General features: G+C 46.3%; 1 protein-coding gene across 4 annotated transcripts in view; it reads right to left on the minus strand.

The window, feature by feature from the left end:
• Nucleotides 1-22283, minus strand: part of APBA1 (amyloid beta precursor protein binding family A member 1) — a 241529-nt gene that overhangs the window by 12899 nt on the left and 206347 nt on the right. For all 4 annotated transcript variants that reach the window (XM_034967608.2, XM_003824746.6, XM_055091880.1 and 1 more), the window contains 6 exons: nucleotides 17721-17753; nucleotides 16618-16704; nucleotides 15810-15995; nucleotides 11673-11852; nucleotides 9137-9349; nucleotides 535-654 (listed from right to left, as the gene is read on the minus strand). In XM_034967608.2, the coding sequence (XP_034823499.1) occupies nucleotides 535-654; nucleotides 9137-9349; nucleotides 11673-11852; nucleotides 15810-15995; nucleotides 16618-16704; nucleotides 17721-17753 (819 nt within the window). The remainder of the gene's footprint in view (nucleotides 1-534; nucleotides 655-9136; nucleotides 9350-11672; nucleotides 11853-15809; nucleotides 15996-16617; nucleotides 16705-17720; nucleotides 17754-22283) is intronic.

The following is a 22283-nucleotide window of genomic DNA, read 5'->3' on the forward strand; positions in this document are numbered from 1 at the left end:
CCTACTCAAGCCTGGGCAATGGCGGGTGCCCCTCCCCCAGCCTCGCTGCTGCCTTGCAGTTTTATCTCAGACTGCTGTGCTAGCAATGAGCGAGGCTCCATGGGCATAGGACCCTCGGAGCCAGGTGTGGGATATAATCTCCTGGTGTGCCATTTGTTATGCCCATTGGAAAAGCACAGTATTAGGGTGGGAGTGACCTGATTTTCCAGGTGCCATCTGTCACCCCTTTCTTTGACTAGGAAAGGGAATTCCCTGACCCCTTGCGCTTCCCGGGTGAGGCGATGCCTTGCCCTGCTTCAGCTCATGCATGGTGCGCTGCACCCACTGTCCTGCACCCACTGACCGGCACTCCCCAGTGAGATGAACCTGGTACCTCAGTTGGAAATGCAGAAATTACCCATCTTCTGTGTCGCTCACGCTGGGAGTTGTAGACTGGAGCTGTTCCTATTTAGCCATCTTGGCTCCACCCCACCAGCCATGCTACATTTTTATTTGTCAACATTGTGGAAAAGGGGTGGAAGGTGTTCTACTTACAATTCCATTCTGGACGCTGAAACCGAGCTGGTAGCGAAGGTCTGGTCTTCTGATTAATACGGTGGTCACCGGAGGACATCTCACGATATTCAGCTTGACTCGGGACTGATTCTTTAAGCCCTTAAACATGAATAAAGTACAGTGGGTATGATGACCACTGAGGCAGACAGAATAAACAAAAGCAGGCAGCACCAAAGGCACAGGAAGCTGCACTGAGTCTTCCGAAGGACCCACTGCCTGCTTGCCTGCAGGCCTCCGGTGCCCGGGCTGGTACAGTCACTGCTCGGCTTCACCTACCCAGGGCTAAGATGCCACATGTTGCAGATGGAGCCCTCTTAGCCCATGCACAGATGGGGTTCCTGTGGGCAATGCCTTCCTTTTGGGAAGTGGGCTGGGTTCAAGGGATCTGATCAAAGTACTTGTGCAACTATGAGGAAGTATCAGATGTCCTTTTTGGCTTCAAAGATGAAGGAGGCACACTATTTCCCCCAGCCAGGAGAAACATGAGTGGGAAACGGACTTTTCTTCTGAAAGGCAAACTCTAGCAATGACTCCTCTTCTAACAAAGGACATCTAACTCACAGCCACTGGCCTGATTCATCACGGCTCTTTTCTCTGGTCTCTGATGCTCCTCTTTCCCCTTCTTTCTGCCAGTTAGAGATTTTATAGCTGTCAACATTCCCACAGCAACCGAGGACTCCAATCAGTGTGTGCCTCCTTGGGAGAATGGGGAGGGTTGTAGGATGGGTGTTGATGGAGAAGGAAGGGGAAGAAATATGACTTGCAGACTGTTGTTTCATGATCCCTGATGACACACCTCTCCCTCTAAATTAAAATGGAGCGTAGAGGGAAAGCTGATCTTCGACTATAAAAAGGAACTAGTTTCAGAGACTATGTAGAAAGCTTCCACCTCCGTGTGGTCTGAGCTGACTTCAGGCTCCTGCTCCTGTCCCCTGATCAGACTCACAGCAGTGACAGAAGCCCTGGTGTGCTCAGAAGCATCTTTAGAAAACCATCACAAGGCTACACTTGCCCTCAGCTGGGTGGTGGGAAGGTTTGCTCCTGCAGGCCTGACCACTGACTTGTCAGCTTCACCCTAGAGGAGGGTGCCAGGCAAAAGGAACTCAGCCCTGAAACAAATGTCCACTTCCAGTCTCCCCAGGGTGCCTGCTGTGCCTCAACAAACTCCTCATTGCCACATGGAGGAGAAGGAATGGCTGATAGCAGGTGCCTTCCCACCCCTTTCAAGTCATGGTATGCAGGAGAATCATGTTTGCATGCTGGGGTAAACAGACCACACTGTTGTAGCTGCAGGCCCTGCAGCCCCTGGCCCTGCTATAAGAGCTGAGGCAGCGGGGGTCAGAGCCCTCAGTGGGAAGCACCTGCCCAACTGGACTCCCATCTATAAGGCCAGCTGCCTGGGAAACCGCTCAAGTTCAGCCCCAGGCCCACTACTCCAAAGGGAACTATGGGGTGGGTGGGAGGAGAGGTGGGTAACTTTTCCTGCAGGAGAGAACAGCTACCAGGGAATGAGGAGGGACTCAGGGAAAAGGCAAGCTCTGTTCTATCCAAGCCCACAGTATCGCCCAGAGATAGCACCTGCTCAGTTCACAAGTGAGTGGGTCCAGTTTGCGCCCTGTACGAGTGAAGTGGAAAGAGGACCTGTAAAGAACAGTGACAAATCCAAGAAAAGCATGCATGAAGGGTGATCGTCTGCCTCTTATTCTATAAATAGAATTCTGTAAATTCCACAGCCACTACTGCTGTCACTCCTTGACCAGTCTACCAAATCTTTTTCAGTGCGAGGTCAGGACTTACATTTCACATTTTAAAGATGAAGACATAGACACAGATTGCTTTGTCCAAGGGCTCTGTGGGGTCAGGACTGGAACTATGGATCCCTGCTCAGGCACCCTGCCTGGCAGAGGCGTGAAACTGGTGTTAGACAACTTCACTGCAAACAGAATCTGTAGCAAGAGTGCTTCTTGGAGTGGCAGAAATGACCTATACCCCTTTTGTATCTGAGTTACAGGATATGCTTTAGATTGAGGGAGAGGGAGGGGCTATTTTGCCTCTGGTTATCCAGCTTTACTATGCTTGGCCAGCAGGTGTACACCAATGGCTCTTAAACCCCACACAGCAGCAGCAGCAGCCCCTGGCCACTTTTTAGAAGTGCAGATTCTGGGCTCTACCCAAGCCCCACTGAATCAGAAAACCTAGGGGTGGGACCCAGGAATCTGTGGATGACAAATCTCCCAGATGATTCAAGTGCACGCTCGATTTTGCGAACAACTGTTGTGGACTACTACTGCAGAACAATGAATGACCTCATCTGCATCCAGGTGGCTTAATTTCTCCATGGATGATTACACCCAAAGATGTCAGTTTACTAGTCACACCTGCAGCCAGTGTGCTCAGTAAGAGCAGGCGCTGGCAAGGGTGGGGTGAGGGTGACATCTTGTGGGAAATTTTGTTTGCCCAGTCACTATACAGCTGACCCCTGTTCAGCCATCTGCATGTCTATGTCATGCAGGAACACCCCTAAGATCACTGCTGCATCAAAACCCACCCTGATGATGAAACTAATTGAACCAAAATGACTGTAACTACCTGTCATTGAACACTCACTGTTATCTGGCATTAACCTGGAAAGGACAGGAGCTGTCTCATTTAATGTGGCCATAATTATTTCTATATTATAGAAGAGGAAACTGAGGCTCAGAGATTTTAAATGACTCACTCACATTCACACACAGCAAGATTCAATCCTAGGTCTGTCCGCATTCAAAACGCACAGTATTTCTACACCATAATGCCCCATATACACAACCAGAGAGGGTGTGTCTTTTGTGAATAAGGCTTGCTCCACAAAGACGACAGGGTCAGCCACAGAACAAATCTGTGTCCCCAAATTCCAGCCTTGAATTGGGGCCATCTTTTTAGTTCATTTTCCTACGTGGGGGTTTCTGGTCCTCATAATCCCCCACCCCCTGGCTTCCCCACTGGCTTCTGGTTCTAGTTTGTGCTCCTAATGTGTGAATTTTGATGGAACTCAATTTCCCCGCCGTCAGCATCTGCTCCCCCCGTGCTCTGAATTCCTCTGCTTTCTGCAGGACTTGAGCCTCCTCAAGTCCTGCAGAGGCCACTTAGCTTGTGGCCTCGATGTACCATGCGACTTGGCATTCACATTCATGTGGCATCTCCTGGTGGTTTTGGAACATCTCCAGGGAACTGCTCTGGTTAGGGAACTGCTCTGGTTAAGGAAATAATTCCAAAGCACAGCAATGGAATGAGTGTGATTCTCCCTGGGGAAATGAACATCTGTGAAGGATCCAGGCCTTCCATATGCAGCAGGTCCCATCGTCCCCATCGACAAAGGGAGATGCTCTGGCCTTCTGCTCCTATCAATAGGACCAGCACAGCCTGGTGAAGAGGACTCTTGCGGTGTCAGAAAACCTGAACTCAAGTTTTGTTTCTGCTACCCCAAGCAGTGGGATCTGAAGCCCTTTGCTCGCCCTTCTCCCACCTCAATTTCCTCATCTTCACAACAAATGGTGAAGCTCACTAATGTCTCTCGCAGTTCTAATTTGAATGATTGCACCCCCTTTAATGTGTTTATTCCTAAATGCCTTTGCCTTTAACACCAAATCTCAACCATTATGTTTAAACCTATTCCTAAAATTTAAAGTGGGCTTCTTTTGCGGGGCTAGGAGGTACAGTGGAGAGCAGCTCAGACATTCATGCAGATATTTTTATCTGCTTTGAGTGCTTCCTCCTTTCCATCCACCTAATCAATAAATATTTACGAATCACTTGTCATGTGCCAAGAAATGTGTTAGGCACTGGAGATTCAGGGAAGCGCACCCTCTCCGGGGCTGGATAAGAGACATTATCAGTACTAAGCACAGGGCTCTGAGCCCAGAGGGGGCTGGAGTCCCTTCACCCTTTTCTCTCTAATCACACACCAGGAGACCAGGAATTTGTGGGAAAGAAGAGAGATGAACGATGAAGACAGGAGCATGTTGTTGGAATCTCAACCCTTCAGGCAAAGCCACCTGCTTTAAATGTTTACGCCTATTAACCACTGAGATTATTTAGGTATGCTTGTGTGATACAGAAAATGTTACCCAACATACCGAAAAGCAAGAGAATGACTCTATTTTCTCAATGTTGCCTAAAAAATTCATATTGCTCTGGTGGGTTCTTTCCTCCTCTGTGAATTGATTTGGGATGCCTGATCTGTCCCTCAGTGAAAGATTTTCTAGATTGGGGAAAATATGTTGCAAGATGAAGCTTAGAGAAATAGCAATTTGAAATAACGAGACCATGCATTTGCTCTGCTGTTCCTAATCAATGTTTCATGTTGGGTCCCATTAACTTGGATTTGTGAGCTGCCATTTTATTGGAGGTGCCAATTAAATAAAGGGTCATTTGGTCCCCATGACAACAGTGGAACGGTACAGCAAATTAAGAAATCTGGTGGGAGGGGAAGGCCAGAGAAGAGGGGCGAAGAGAGAAAAGAGAAGCCAGAATGGTCTCTATAGCAACGGGAGAGCAGAACCACGATGCTCCTGGGGAAGCAAGGGAAGCTGTGCGCTGTTCTAAAACAGAGCAAAAACCCAGAGGGCAGGAACACAGAGGCAAAGGCACAGAAAGAGGCAGCCTGTAAAATGTTCCACCCACCAATAATTATGCCTTGGGAATTAATTATGACCCAAAAAATAAGGTAGGAAGAGTAAGGCAAGTCAATACCTATAATTCTACTCTAGAAATCGATTTCCTGTAACCTGGGGGGAAAATAGTCAACCAGTATTGAAGTGGCCAGATGCAGAATGCACACTTTGGATCCCTGTTCCTGAAAGTGTGGCCTGCAGACTGGTGATGCCATCCCCGCCGCAAAGCCTGCCAAAAATGCAGAATTCCACCCTATACCTGCTGAATCAGACCTGCAGTCTAACAAGATCCCCAGGTGATTCCAATCAGTTTGAGAAGCACTGATTCATCAGGATGAGAGCTGCTTGTCAAAGTCACTGCAAAGAGCATGGACATACACTGAAACAAATTTGAACACAGCCTTGAAGTGGTCCAGATGCTGCTCTGCAGTGGCCCGAGGGGTGGGGGTAGGCCAGTGTGCACATCTGTCCAGGTGCAGGCAAAAAGGGGTGTGTTTTCTAGAGAATTTTAAAAAGGTGATATGACCCACTGATGTCAGTCTGTATTTGGTACTGGTGATTCTGGCTGTTATCAGTGGTTACACCTCCCACCAGCCAGGGTGGTCCACGGACGGACCATCACATTTCCCCATTCAACAAGCGGTGCACTGTGGCAGGGAGGAAGTTCAGCTGTGCTCTAATCGGGGTCTGCCCTGCTAAGTACTTCTTCACTATGGGTGGCCATGAAAGCACTGCTTTTCTTACTCTTCATCTTCATCAGTTACATATCTTTCATCACCACTCGGCCTTTTAATTTTCTGGTTCTATAGAGTCTGGTTCTATAGAGATTACATTTATAGACATCAAAGTTCAGCTCCTCAAACAATCCATTTCCCCTTAGGAAACTGTGCAGACAGAGCTCCGTCTGTACTCCAGCAAGCTTTGCTTCCACCTTGATGCTGTGGCAGCTGCAGAGGGAGTCAGGCTGCCCTCATAGCCTCACTGCTTCCCTCCTCTGGTCCCCACGCAGATGAGGAAGGAGGGATTTGCAGGAGGGTGGGGACTCACTGGCCACCTGGGGGCCCTGGGCAAGTCTCCTGTGCCTTTAGAGTCTCTGATGGCCCATCTGTGCACCTAGCATCTGCTGTCCCCCTTGTGGGCTGTCCTGAGGAGGAAAGGAGGTGACTCCAGGCCATGAGCTGGAGTCTTGAGGGCCTCAGGAAGCCCGGCTTGTTCCTGCCCAGGCCCCATCCCCACCTTTACTTAAGTCCTCCCCTTGTCTGAGTCTGTTCTTAGTCTGCCATGACAAAGTACCACAGACTAGGTGGCTTATAAACAACAGGCATTTATCCCTCACAGTTCTGGAGGCTGGAAGTCTGAGCTCAGTGTACCAGCACTGTCAGGTTCTGGCAAGAGCCCCTTCTGAGTTGCAGATGGCCAACTTCTAGCATCTTCACATACCAAAAGAGAGCTTGATGGGGTCCCTTTTTTAAGGGCACTAATCCCAACCATGAGGGCTCCACCCTCCTGCTAATCACTTCCTAAAGGCTCCACCTCCAAATAACATCACATTGGTATTAGGGTTTCAATATGTATTTGGAGGGAACACAAATATTATTCAATACTTTACTTAACCCCCTATCCCCGCTCCTCCTCCCCAACCCTTCTAGACTCAGACTAACTCCCCACAAACCATCCCTAATCAGCTTCCCTCTCTCATCGATTTCTCTCTCTTGCATCTGAACTCCTACACCGCTCAGGCCGAGTTTCTCAACCTCAGCACTACCTACATTTGGGGCTGGATAACTCTGTGCTGTGGGGCTGTCCTGTGCATTGTAGGATGTTTGACAGTATCCCTGGCCTCTACCCACTGGATGCTGGCAGCACCTTCGCCTCCGTGACAACCCAAACAGTCTCCATACATTTTGGGGGATGAAGATCACCCCTGGCTGAGAAGTACTGCCCCATGGTCTGGCCTTGGGCCTAGCATTTCACCTGACACCCTCCCTGGGATGACTCTGTATTGGAGGCTGTATGACCATGGACGATTACATCATCTTGCTGTGCCTCAGCTTCCTAGCTTGTACAATGGGTACAAAATAGTACCTGCCCACAGAATGCTGCCCCGAAGGCTCAGCAAGTCAGTCCACACATATTCTCAGAGCATCCAGAGCACAGACACACAGCACTGAGCACTGCGAGCCATAAGTCCTTTCACTTCTCCTCAAACCGACCAAGCTCCCTGGGGGGCAGGGACTGTGTCCACGGGGCCCCTGGGTCCCACAGCCCCTCAGCAGTTCTCATGCATGCACCCAAGGTGTTTAATAAGCAACTTGCTCACTGGCAGGAGCGACTTGTGGTCCTGCCTCCCTAGCTCCACCCCCCCGCTTGCCTCTCCATGCAATCACAGCAACACCAGACCAGCCGTTCTGGGCCAGGCTCAGACCCCATCTCTCCCTGACTCAACACCGGCCCCTGTCCATCAATTCAAGCAGAAACTTCCAAACGCCACTTCCCTTTCTGCTACCTACCTAGGTTTTATTCCTTCAAGGTCAACTTTAAAATCACATAAAATTGTCCATCTAATCACTTGTAGCCTCTCACCTTTATGTTGGCCGCAGAGCCCTTGCACGTCTCTAATTATCCTGCACACGCACACCGGCAAGCCAGCTTCCTCAGAGCACGGCTCAGTGCCTCACAGAGGCCCAATTAAACCTTTCTGAATGAATATCCATGTTCAAAGTTGATTCTCTAATCTTATCTTTAACGTGTATTAAGCAAGAGGTAGAATTTATTTAAGTATAAGATATAAGAAAAAGAAATTAAAGGAGGCCAAAGAGGACTATTTCTTTCCAGATGTGATTATCTTATGTGAAATTAGAATTTAATCCATTTCATTAAAAACAAAAAGTCACCATCCATGTGTCCTATACACTCACCTTCACCTCCCACCCCCACCCCCTTAGCTGAGGAGGCTGGCTTTGTGATTTTTCTTTTGCTCACAATGACTATTTGCACGAATTAATCCCCTTCCTTCTCCCTCTCTCTCACACATGCACATACGCACACAGCTATGTTCCAGCTAAGTCTTTCAGGAAACCCCTACAGGACCCAAAAAAAGCCTGTGGAATCTCAGTCTAGCTACAGTACCGCAGCACTTGGTGCAGAGCTACTGGGGTCTACAGATGCCGTCATGGAGGAGGAACATCCTGGTCACACTGGCCATGCATTCAGCAAGTCCCAATGTGCTCAAAAAACTCCACATGAATGCTTCATGTCTAAAGAAAATCTCATTTCTTCTCAAGTATTCACATTTAATTTTCCTCTAAGTAGCTCTTCTTAGCTTTATAAGTATCAGTTCAGGTTGAGCAGGAAGTATGCTCAGGTATGAAAAAGCTTCCATGGACTGGAAGAGAGTTTCCTCCTCCTCCTGGCAATGAGCACATGTGAGTTGCTTTACCCCGGGTCTGAGGGAGGACAAACTCACCTGCATCATAGTCAGGGCCACTGGGAAGGAAAAAGCGCTCTCAGATTTGAAGCATTTCTGACATTTTTGACAGGGATGGTAAATCATGCCAAGTGTATCTGGCTGACTATAAGTGACTGTCTGGATTCCCAAGCTGAGGCCATTTCTGTTGAGGCTGAGTCTGGGCTTAGTGGGAGAGTGCTGTGATTGACTAGTGATGCCTGTGATGGACATGCTGCTATCAGAAAGTAGTGTCATGTGAACCAAATACACTTCCCCTGATCTAAATTGATTTCAGGGAAGAATCTGTAAACAGTAACTTGATGGTAAGCTTCCTGAGTGCAAGTCCACGCCTTTTGTGTTTGTGTCTTCCTTGGTGCCTGACACTTTGAATATGTTCATATACATTAATGACTGGATGGGGGTCACACTTCACATCACTTGAGGTTTACCACATCAACTGATTTTTCCCATATTCAGGTACCTTAATAATGCTCTGGCAGGTGGACAGAGGCAGGCCCACCAGGCTGGTGCCATTAATGGACATGATCTGGTCACCGATATTCAGCTTCCCAGATTTTTCCGCAGGGCCACCATGCATCATGTTGGCAATGATCACGGTGGGGAGGATGGATCCCCAGCCAGACTCCACAATCACCACACCTAGGATTTCTCCTTTCTGCTTCTCTATGAAAACCTGGAAGGAGAAAAACATTTAGAAAACCTCCATCAGCGACCATCTGGGGTAGGTAGAAATCAAAGCCTCTCCCCCATTCCTGTCTTGCCTAAAGAAAGACACTTCCCTGGGGACACCAACCCAGATGAGTTCCTGTCTTCTCAGCATTCCGCATATTTGGAGTTTTTAAGAAATGAATTCACACAGGTCTACACTCTTTTGTAATTCACTCGTTTCACATAAGCAAATTTGCCTCAGCACACAACCATGAGGACCACCTTTTTTTTTTTTTTTTTTTTTTTTAATTTCTTCAGTCCTGTCCTCAGTGGCAGGGGACGAGGCTCTGTGGGTGGGTGGTGTGTTATGGTTTCTAGAAATATCTTTTCAAATTCCATGCGCAGGTTCCCCCTCCCACAGTGCTTCCCCAATTCGCTCCGACATTTAATTTTCTTGAGTTAAAAATAAATAAACACACAGAAACACTTCTCTGCAAGGAAAAAGTTGAGAAAAAAGAAAAAGTGATGCTGAAGTTATCACAACCAAAAGGTTGGGTGTGCACACAGGGAGTGCATATCCTGGATACACAGACTTTTCACAACCTTCACTGGCAGGGCAGAGAAGACAGGGGTTGATGTTGGATACCTGCACTCTGGGGAGGCCTGCAGATATGCCACTAAAAGGTACCACACCTCTTGGAAGCATCCAACAGAGTGTGTATGTGTATTTTTGGGGGGCTTGACAAAGTCCCCTTCACAGGTTGGTGTCTGCTTCCCCCAGCTGCTGAAGCTTACAGTCAGCCCCTTCCCTGGAGAACTGTCCTTAGCTGAAAGGGAGACACATTCTGTTAAGGTTGAATTGTGTCCCCCCAAAATTTGTATGTTGAATTAGCAACCCCCAGTGCCTTTGACTTAGATTGTGACTTTATTTGGAGATAAGGTCTTAGCAGAGGTAACCAATTTTAAATGAGGTGATTAATATGGACTCTAATCCAATATTACTCATGTCCTTATTTAAGAAGAGGAATGGTTGTCTGTCATGGGTATCAAAAAAAAAAAAAGAGGAAATTTGGACATAGGGACATGCATGGAGAAAGGCTGATGTGAAGACACAGCATGAAGACAGCCATCTACAAGCCAGAGAAAGGCTTGGAACAGATTCTTCTCTCACGGCCCTCAGAAGGAACCAATGCTACCAACACCTTGCTTTTGGACTTCTGGCCACAAGGTCTGTGAGACAATGGGTTTGTGTTGTTGAAGTCACCCAGTCCATGGGACTTTGTGACAACAGCCCTAGTAAATTCATATACCCCCTATCCAGCCTTGGCCAATAACCGGCATGGGGTACAAAGGCTTGCCAGCTCCCTCGCTCCAAGGTGAGACAAATCTGTCCTGCAATATGTGCCATGGAGCTTCCCTCTGGACAGAAGGAAGCTCATGTCCAAGGGACCACACCCTTACTTGGTGTCCCACCACTAAGCTTCCCACATCCCTTCTGTTCTGAGGCACTCTCCCAACAAACCTCTGTGACAAGAATCCCTGTCTCAGGCTCTGCTTCTGGGGAATCTGACCTAAGACACCTGACAGACCCCAGTGGATCAAATGATCACTTTCTCATTAGAAGTTCTTTTTACCTATGGGATCAAGTCCAAACCCCTCAGCTGGACTTGCAGGCCCTCCAGTTCTGACCCAGATCTCAGGCCCATCTATCTCCTTTCCTGTGCCTACCTCCTGCTCTAGCCAAACCGTATTTCCTCATTCCCTAGACAAATGTGGAGCTTTCTCATCTCCAGGCTGCCAACCATTCCATAGACCCCACCCTCGGCTTGCCCCTACAATCCCCAGATCGCCAGACCAGCTTGGATAGCCTCATCTTCCTACAGGCATTCCGGAATAGCTCAGTTTGAAGCCACAGGCCATCCCCAGAGAAGCACAGCACCTCTTGTCTGAAACTTGAGATCTTCTCTGTTTGTCCAAGTATAGTTGGTTTTGATTAGTGCCTGTACCTGGCACCATCATTTAACTTTTTCAGTGCCCTTACCTAGATTGCAGTGTTTGTACAAGCAGAGTTCAGGTCCTATCTGCCTCTGGGACCCACCCAAAACTTAGCTCAGGATGACCAGGAGCAGAGGATGTGCTGCCTCTCTGTTTACACCTGTCCACAACAGCATTTCATGACAGGGCCCCACAGCGGGGAGCGAGAGATGGGGGTGAGCGACTTCATGATGTCCTGCCAATACGGCACTCCTCACCATTGATCTCCCTTCACTTCCGCGGCAGGGTGCCCCACTTTCCAAGCCCCTGCCCAGCTGACCCAGCCTGGAGAACAGCTTCAGGTAAGTACCCACATCTTTACAGTTTTCCGACTTGGAGAAGTGGATCAGGTCATCGTTGTACATGTCCTGGGTATTGAGCAGGTCACTATACTCCTTCTGGCTGAGATCTTCGGGGTTAATCCCATTGGCCCTGAGGAATTCCTGGTATGCCACGCTAAATGCCTGTCCGATGGATTGTGCAATCAGCTGAGCCTGGAACAGCAGCCAGAGAGGAAAGATGGTCAGCAGGGCAGTGCACCTGGTGAGCGGCCTGGCGCACTTCCCACCTGAACAATGGCCCTCCTGGAGTCTGAGGAAGCCCTAGACATCACGCCTGCTGGGCCAGTGGTTCTACGTGGGGCTACCAGTGCCCACCAGGGGCAATTTTCAGAAAGACTGGGGATGTTTTTGATTATGACAATGATCATAAGGGAGCTACTGGCATTCAGCAGACAGGAGTCAGAGATGCTGAATATCCTGCCATGCAAAAAACAGCTCGATAACAGTGATGAGTCATTCTATACCCTGCACCATCTTCACAGATCCCTCTGGACATTCATGTGCATGCAATACTTGTTTACAGTTACCTGAGTCCAGGATTCAACTCCAATTTATACATAAACACAAAGACTTTGTATGGCTCTAATACACATCGAACATTTCAAGAATAATACCGTCTGAATTGAGAGATGATGTTATTTTGCTTCATTCAGTACTTCACCAGGAGGAAACTTCATGACTTTGGAAAATCAACATCAGTGCTGCTGTGATATCTGTGTTGCTGATAAATCACATCCCTATCAACCTGCACGTGTGCTGTCGTGCATGGTGATTATGCATGTGCTTGTAGATACATACATATTATTTAGCCCTCAATTTGAAATGTCAACTGGAAAGTTTATGATATCCCACTGCACACTGCGTTCTCCTACATCCAAGCTTAATCAAGTAGGTATAAGCATCTCACTATCTCATTATGCCTTTCAGAATGGTTGCGCCAGAGCATTTATTAATACATATTGTAATATGGTTTTATTTTAGTTTGCTTTCCACTTATCTTTCCTTTATATTATATTTATGGCCACAATTTGATTATTCTGTGAAAGATTTTTCAATAGGGGAGGTTATATTAGCTATGAATTTCATTTCAGGATAGTAATGGGTCATTAATAAGATATTTATTGTAGAAAGGGAGTGTTGGGTCTAACAGAGTTGAGAACTCTGACTGGTCCAACCCTGCACTTTCCAGTTGAGGAGATGGAGGCCCAGAGACACAAAGGAACCTCTCAAGTTCACACAGCTTGCAGGAGGTGGCACTGGCTTCTACACTGGGTTTTGATAGCTTTTCCCTGCATTAATTAAGCAACATTATTAATCCAGACAGCCAAGAGCAACTGAGCACTTCTCATGTGGCTATGCTGCAGTAAATGCTATACAAGGTATATGCTATGAAAAGTAAATGCTATACAAGGACCATCACTGAATCTGCATATCGATTCTATGACAGCTATTAGTATGACTGGTCCACAATCCTTCACTTGGAATGCAAGAGGCTCTGCTTCAGAATTCAAAACTTTTCCAATTTTAGAAAGGTAGCAGGGTGCAAATACTGTACATTGTGCCATAACCCCCTGACGGTCTGGGGAAGTACACAGAGCACAGTAACATTTCTGTGGCAAAATCTGTAAGATTCATGGTAAGCTAGACAAATTCTATAAACGGCCTGCCAGCAGGCAAGGCAAGTTTATCAGCCACCTGACTTCAAAAATCCCTTTTGTTTCTCAGAGCTTTCTAGACTTTGGAACTATGGATCTGTATTAGTGTCCCCACTGGGTAGAACAGGATATGGAGGTTGAGGGGTTAAACTGCACACTTCCTGAGAAGGGGCTGGGGGCTGAATCCAGAGCCCATCCTCCTGCCCACCACACCGGAAGGCTTCTCTGTGAAATTCTGATGGGCAGAAAAAGCCAAACCAGAAAATCTCTAGAGCGGTGTTTTAAAAACACAATTCTAACCTCCACTGCTCTTTCCCCACCTTTCCTAAATGTTGGTAAAAGCACCTTATTAACAGCAAAATGGGAACTTTCCGTGTGGCTGGCTATGGGAAAAGAAATATTTAACTTTTCTCACTGTTAGAATCTGATGACTTTACAAATCACATCAAGAACTACCACCATCTACCTATTGTAAAACTGGAAGGAGTAAGGCATTGCTTTTGGCATCAGAGAGGTACATGCAGACAAACTGAAAAATATATACCTGGGAATGTGACCAGTCGACTTCCTGATCATCATTAGTGGATGCCCCTGGTGAATACACTGGCTACTGAGATTTATGGACCACTAGCCATGTGCCACACATCAGGCTTTAACTGCAATATCTATGAGAGTGCCACAGCAGCCTGGTGAGGGAGGTACTATCGTCCTGCAGAAGAGGAACTTGAGGCTTAGTGGCTGCACAGCTTGGATGAGGAAGGACTCAAGCTCAGCTTGCCCCGTTCTGCAGCCAGCGCACTCTGGCCCTGCTCTAGTGAAAGCAAAGGGGTAAGATTCTCAGGTCCACTCTTGCCTACCTCTTGCTTCTCCAATCTTTCCTTTCTTCCCTGATGGATCCAAGGGTACCCCAAGGAGAAGAAACCCCTCCCTATGAGCTCCAGCCAGATGGAGGTAGCAGCGGGGCCTACAGGGATCCTCGATCCCTGTAACTTCATCTTTTCACTGGCCTGCAGGACACAGGAGGCTTAAAAGTCCAAATTTTCACTCTTTTGGAACTTTCTGAGAACCTCCTAAAACTCATTTTCCCCGTTTGCATGTTGGCCTCAGCTTTACAGGAACAGTAGGGAGAATGGCAGGCAGAGGTATTTCAAGCTCTCTGTTCTCCCAGTGACCTTGTCCTGTGGCTGCTTTCTAGAGAACAAGACCAATAAAGGATGGTGACAGTAAGTGTTGGCATCTCCTCCTCTCTGTGCCCACAGCCACGACAGCTCTGGTTCCCCGGAGAAAAAAGCAGGATGGCTGCTGACACCTAACTTCCAAGAGGAAGGCAATTTCTGCAGCTAGACGAATGCTGTACTGGAGAAGATGGGCCTCTTTGAAGGAACCAAGGCTATCAGACGCCATCTTCTCTTCCCAGATCAGGACTCTGTGCTCCATGTGAGAAACACAGCCTATTCCTCTGTGTCAGGAGGAAAAATGAGCACAGTCAAAAGCAATGGCCCTCAGGGGGTGGGTGAGTTTTCTGCTATTAAAAATTACTATAGGGCTGTGGCCTCCCCTGGGAGGCGGCTTCTGAGGCCTGCTGAGGCCCAGGATGGTGCGGGGAGGTAGGGGAGCACTTGGGAGCAGCTCAGTTCAGGCTGCAGTTTGCAGCCTGGTGGCCTCACTAGCAGCTTGGGTTACAACCCTGAAAGTAGGCCAAATGACAGAATGGCTTCTGTTGTAAACAAATTTTCTCTGTTGACTGCATCACCCAGAGAAATGGAGCTTAGGAACCACTGGCTTTGTGCCAGGAAAAGGAGCTGGTTTTCCTAAGGACTGGGGTGGGCAGTGCTCCTGCTGTTTGCTGGGGAGGGACAGGGATGCTAACTTTCCTGTAGCCCAGAGGATGGTCCTGGACCACAAAGAACTGTCCTCCCAAAATGCCCTCATGCTTGGACAGACCTGCTCAAACCCCTACAGGAGGTGCCAAATTCTTCCTACTCTTCACCTCATCCCAAAGTCTCTAATAGCTCGGCCTCCTTTCCCTTCCTCAAAGGGAAACGCAGCTAGCCCCTGCCTCAGGGCCTTCGCATTTGCTCCTTCCTCTTTCTCACTTTATTCAGGTCTCTGCTCCAAGGTCACCTCCTCAAGTGAGGGCTTTGTTGATCACCCTACCTGACATAGCCCCTGTCCCTCCATCCCCTGACCCTGTTTTATTTGTCTGTGGAGCACTCCCCACTACCCAATTTTACATTAAGTATATTTACCTATTGATTTTCTGTCTCCTTTCAGCCCTTGCGATGAGTACCCTGTCTGTTTTACTCAGCCTTATATCTCTAGTGCTGGAACAGTGCCTGACACACAGTACGTGCACAATAAATACATGCATCATGTGTGATGAATTAGACTGAATCAGGTTCTGAGAAGTCAAGAGAACCTAACCCAAAAGGAGATCAAAGGAAGCAACCCTTACATCCTCAGACTCGAAGACGTGGCAGATCATCTTGTACTGCCTTTTCCCATCCTGGGATGGGTGGGACGCTTCCACGTTCTCCTGGGAGTTGGAGCGAGGCATCCGCCGGCGGGCCATCAGCACAACGATGTTCCCAATGTCCGCAATGTAGGAAATGGTCCTCAGAGGGTGGTCCATCATTGTCTCCTGGAGGCAGGAGGAGAGGGCGGGTAAGTCCAGCTCAGCATCTAATGACCTAAGAAAGCGCCTGCCACCTTACAGCCAGTCAAGTATGGTTCGCATGCAGGGTGGGCTCCAGGGCTCACTGCAAAGCCCATGCTGAGGGATCAACGGATACCCACCCAGGCCTGAGGGCATTTCCCTTAGCTAATCAAGAGCAGGAAATGATCTGTGGCAGGTGAAAAGAAATAAGAAATTCCAAACAGTAGAATCTCTTGTGGAGAAGTTAAAAAAAAAAAAAAAGACAAATCAAAATGGCAGGGCTGTTTCTGTTTTTGTGTGCGTGAATGTAAGAGATTTTAAATAAAATTTCTTAAAAGACAAATTTGTTCACATTAATGAATTCTCTGATTAAAATTTCTGAAAATGCTAAACGTCTTCCATGTCTTAGGGGTGTTTTTGGGCTTTAAGAAAGCAATCCCAAACCCAACCCAGCAGCAGGCACTGTGAACACCACCTTCTAGCTCACTGGGGCCCAGAATCTAGGGACAGCTGCTCTACAGACACATGCCTGCTCTACAGACACATGCATCTCTGAGTTACGATGTCACTAAGCTTCACCCTGGGAAAGGTGGAAGCCAGCTGATACCTGTGTGTCGGCGTTCAGCACTTTGATTCTCTGGGTAGAAATGAAGAGATCCACTTCAGTCATTGGCTGAGATTCGCCTTCAGGAGCCTGAGAAGAAAAAATGCACCAAGAGAAAGTTTGACCACACTACCCTGACCCAGATGCAGAAGGAGTAAGGTTAGCTCACACAGAGGCACCAAGACACAGTCACCAGAACAGCAATACAGACTCTAGGGTTAAACTGCCAAAGCTGAAGTTACCACACACAGGATGGACACATGGACAAGAGTTAGCACCTCTAGGTTACAGGGAAAAATGCGGAATCCCCTTTTCTTCTTCCCCTATAGAAGCAGTAACTCACTGCAGTAGATTTCACTCTTTGAACGATGATGGCAAGTGGCCCTCTCTGTAAGGGTTTTGGAGCCCAACAGATTGAAGAAATAGGCCAAAAAGCTCATACCAAAAGACCTTGGGGAAGTCACTTAGAATTTGCCTCTGCTTGAGCTGATAGGAGACAATGTTTATAGCAGCTGCAAATGAAGCCATTTGGATGCAGTTCTGGTAAGAGGGTCTTTATGTTTACATATCACCCAGCAACACAGAAGCAGTCCTGAAGCCACCCCATTAAGAAAGAGCCCCAATGCCTCAACGTCCCAGGAGTAGTAGCTCATAAGCACCTAGAAGCTCCACAACCAAAAAGCGCAGTCTGGTTCATTTAGGGCTTAACTCTGTACATGTGTGGTTATTAGCGAGTTTTCTTTTTTGCATCCAGCAATCTGACAAATCCACAAATCAAGCATAACTATAATCAAACAGACTCAAGTCCCTGCCACATCGATGCTTCTGAATGTTTGGAACTTCCATACTACTATACGATTCATTTAGCATCTCCAATCTGCTCCCTGTCGTTCCTCTGAAGTGAAATGACTAATGAGCAACAGAAAACGGCCACCTTCGGCAACTGAGTTTTGAGAAACGCTGGCTTATGGGGCGGTTCAAAAAGAAATCTGAACAAAAACTTGCTGGATGCAGAAAACAAAAACACGAAAATATAAAAAGGTAAAACAGAAACGAATGAAAAGAACAGGCATAACACCAAGCTGATGAAGTTGTTTGTACTGCACCTTCTTCCTGCTTTTGGCTAATTTCTGGGCCATCTGCTTAGCATGGAACAAACAGAGACAGGAGAATAGTTAGAAAGAATGTGCAGAGACTCAAAGTCAAAAAGGGAATTGACAAACTAATACTGAATAGTGGCATAAAGCGTTTCTGTGGGAGGAGGACTGGCTTTTAAAAATCCCAGTCTAAAGACAATCAATGTCGTAATTCAGAATTTAGTATGTGGGAAGTGGTGAAGTGAGACAAAGGAAATGTGTTGCAGTGCTTCTTATACTTAATTGCAAGTGATCTTTCCAAATAACCAAGTTTTGGTTCTGTTAATTTTCTTTATTGTACGCCTGGTTTTCTATTTCACTGATTTCAGCATAGATCTTTATTTCCTTCTACTTTCTTTGGGTTTAATTTGCTGACTTCTCAGCTTCCTGAGATAAAAACTTAAATTATGGCTTTTCGAACTTTATTCTGATATGCAAAGCTATGAATCTCCCTCTAAGCATTGCTTTGGATGTATTCCATAGATTTTTGTGTTTCAATTTAATCATTGTTCCGTTAAATTTTTTTTTTCAAATTTCCACTGCAATTTCTTAGAACCTTGGATTATTTGGAATTTTATTATTAATTTTGATCCATTTGGGGATTTTCTAGTTATCTTTTCTTTTTTTTTTTTTCTGAGATGGAGTTTTGCTCTTGTTGCCCAGGCTGGAGTGCAATGGCATGATCTTGGCTCACCGCAACCTCTGCCTCCCAGGATCAAGAGATTCTCCTGCCTCAGCCTCCCGAGTAGCTGGGATTATAGGCATGCGCCACCACGCCTGGCTAGTTTTTGTATTTTTTAGTAGAGATGGGGTTTCTCCATGTTGGCCAGCCTGGTCTCAAATGATCTCAGGTGATCCGTCTGCCTCAGCCTCCCAAAGTGCTGGGATTACAGGCGCGAGCCACCGCGCCTGGCCTCTAGTTATCTTTTTCTGCTGATTTTGGAATTAATTCCACTGTGGTCAGAGAACACAGTCTGTATGTCAATCTTTTGAAATATGCTGAGGCTTAGCTCTATGGTCCAGCACATGACTGCCTTTGGTGGATGTGTCATGTGCACTTCAAAATATGCATTCCGTAGTTGTTAGGGACAGTGTTCAATCAATGACAATTAGGTCAATTAAGGTGGTTAACAGTATTGTTCAAACCTTCTATATACTTGCTGGTTCTTTAATCTCTTGTTCCATCATTTATTGAGTGTGTTAAAACCTCCAGCTGTTATGTGGATTTGTCTGTGTATCCTGATTCTGTCAATCTTTATCTTACAGCTATATTATAAGGTGCACACACAGGTAGGATGGTATACCTGCTTGGTAAATTGATCCTTTCATTGTTCTCCCTTTTTATCTCCAGTAATACTTCTTGCCTTAAATTTATGTAATATTAATGTAGTTTACACCTAACTAAAAATGGATGTACCATTCTCCCTTTTGCTCACAATTAAAAGACAGCATAGTTGATAAAAGCAGAGCGTGGGGCTGGATTGTCTAAAACCAAGTCCTGGCTCTGCCACTTACTAGCTGTGTAACTTTGAGACAAGCCACTAAACATCTCTGTGCCTCAGTTTCTTCATCTGTAAAGTGAAGATAAAAATAGTATCTACCTCACAGGGATATTTTGAGGACAAAATGAATACATGCAAAGCTCTTCAAACAGTGCCTCATACATTCTAAGCACTATATTTGTGTTTGCTGTTATATGATTATAATTGACCTAGGTCATGATGCAATTTCTTGCCTTTTGCTAAGACTTGCTATTTATACAGATCTTGTACAAATAATGGCAAGTCAATGGCCAAACTGCAGACGCTATTGTGGTAATGGGATTGGGGTGGAGGAAGAACTGCTCTCTCATATTCCTGGGTACTCACCTGGTAGAAAAGCTCCTCTGCTCTCAGCAGCACATCTCTGTTTCATTAGTGACTAAAATATGTTGCCTATACTACCTCATTGTAGAGAAACTGGATAAGTCACCCATCCAGACACCACATAGTGAGTCTCTGGTACACCCGGGAAACCAGGGCAACCGCACTCCCACACAGATGCCCTGCTGTTCTTACTGGTCGCCATGAGTTCACAGTGAATAGTCTGCTCTGAAAAAGTTTGAAGGTAGCAACTCTGTCATCCTGACTGCTGCACATTACAGTGGGAATAGTTCTGCATCTGAGAAGTGACCCTATGCTGATGTTATACCATGCCACACCACGAGGATTCCCGTGTGGAACCCCAGAGTCTGGCCAGGGATGTTCGGACTGGCATCAGTTATAATCTGCATAACTGACAGCTGGGAGATCTTTAATGTTTGTTTTTTACTTCTCCTGAAATGATATGGCAGTAATATAGGAATTTCCATTACTTTGGATCCCAAACCCTAACAGCTGTTGGTCAAAATTCTTCAACTCTAGGGAACCGATTTGAAATAACTCTTTCAAAAGGAAATAGGTTCCACCATCACTGGAGTACCCAAATTCTTTTTTTTTTTTTCTGGGACTGGTGTTGAGGAAGAGGATCCAAAAGGCAAACTGAGTTTCATGAAAGGTATTCTGAAACTTTTTTTTTTTTTTTTTTTGAGACAGAGTCTCGCTCTATCACCCAGGCTAGAGTGCAGTGGTGCCAACTCAGCTTACTGCAACCTCCGCCTCCCAGGTTCCAGCAATTCTCGTGCCTCAGCCTCCTGAGCAGCTGGGATTACAGGCATGTGCCACCACACCCAGCTAATTTTTGTATTTTTCAGCAGCGACGGGGTTTCACCATGTTGACCAGGCTGATTTCAAACTCCTGACCTCAGGTCGTCCAACCACCTTGGCCTCCCATAGTGCTGGGATTACAGGCGTGAGCCACTGTGCCTGGCCCAAAACAGTTTTTATGAAGTTAAAAATATTCTGTGGATTTAGAGTAATACCATCTTTAAATCACTCATGATATCCAAGTACCCTGCAACAAATTATAATTTAAAATTTAAATATAACATCACAGAAGATGGGAGAGTTGGAGCCAGAATGAGAAATTAGGGTAGCAGAAAGGGGTCCAAGAGAAACATAAGGCCAGCATGCATTTTAAAGCCAGGAATGACAACATCTATTTAAACCCTCGTGTTTCATGGGATTGATCACGGTTTACCACATGGCAGGGTGTGGTGCAAAGGACAAACTGCAGCACCACCCACCCACTTACTCCATCCACAATGTGTACTGAGTTTCTGCCGTTGTTAACACACTCTAGATTAGTCGTGCCAGGGATGCTCCTGACTGTTCTATCTTTTCTCTCCCCACTGACATTTACTGAGAACTTGCTATGTGCCAGAATCCTTCGAAGTATTTCACATAAATCAGTGTAAAAGCTTACAACACCCCTGTGAGCTACTACCCTGCTAGATGGTAAGCCATGATCAATCCCATGAAACACGAGGTTTAAGTAGATGTTGTCATTTCTGCCTACATTATGTTATCCTCATTTTTCAGAAGAGGGAAATGTGGCACAGAGAGGCTAATTAACTTGCCCCAGGTCACACAGCTGTGAAGTGGCAGAATAGAGATTCAAACTCTGGCAATCTCACTCCATTGTAAACCCCTAGTTGTGCAACTGGGGCAAGCCTGTCATCTGTAAACTTCTCCATTTGTCTATACCTTGGGGTTAACAACACCTACCTCACAATGTTCTCTACCCCATCCACTTTGAGGAGTAAATGAGATTGAGATAATGCATGTGAAGGGCCTAATACTTTACTGATCATAGATTTCTTCAACTAAGCTGGGAAATGCTACAACTTAGGCAAAGCTATAATGATAGACATTTTACTTCTACAATGAAATCATAATTTTGAGAAAATCATAAAAGAATGAAAAAAATCTGATCTTTGGGACAGGCTAGTTAAGATGAATATATGAATATTTGATAATGAATGCAGCTTGCCAAAATGCATGGACCACAAGATACCTATACACCATTTGTAATCTAATCTAATTGCATTAGCTTCACAAACATAGGAAGAATGGAGACACAAACACCACACTCTGGGTGGATGGACATGAAGCAGTCTCTGTGGTTCAGGTAGGGCTCAGCAGGCCACCCTATCTTCTGGTTGAAGAGCAGAGAATGAAGTGGGAATGAGAGTGGAAGGCAAGGTGGAGATGCAGTGGAGAACAAGGAAGACAAATGAGCTCATTGTGCTGGCTTCCGGTCTGGCTTTTTCTAGAAAGGGGGTAGGCATGAGTCCCACGTTGTTAGGGGAGAGATGTGTTTCTATCTACGGCACATTAAAGACTGACAGCACATAGGACAAAGCTCTCTCTAGAAGTTTCTCCCAAAACATGTTCCAGAGAATACTACCAATGACAGGTATCTATCAAATGGTGACAATTGCAGGTATCTATCACATGGTAACAATGTATTCTGTGCTCAAATAAGTATGGGAGCTGCTAGTTAAAGTGAATGAAATCTTCTTAGTGCAGGACTTCTCAGAGCCTTGAAGAGGAAGACACCTGTAGCAAATGTCCAAAAAGGAGATCTATTTTCTTGAGCTTATTTGCCAGTGGA

This window comes from Pan paniscus, chromosome 11 (assembly GCF_029289425.2).
Source record: "Pan paniscus chromosome 11, NHGRI_mPanPan1-v2.0_pri, whole genome shotgun sequence".
In the NCBI taxonomy this organism is placed as follows: Eukaryota; Metazoa; Chordata; class Mammalia; order Primates; family Hominidae; genus Pan; species Pan paniscus.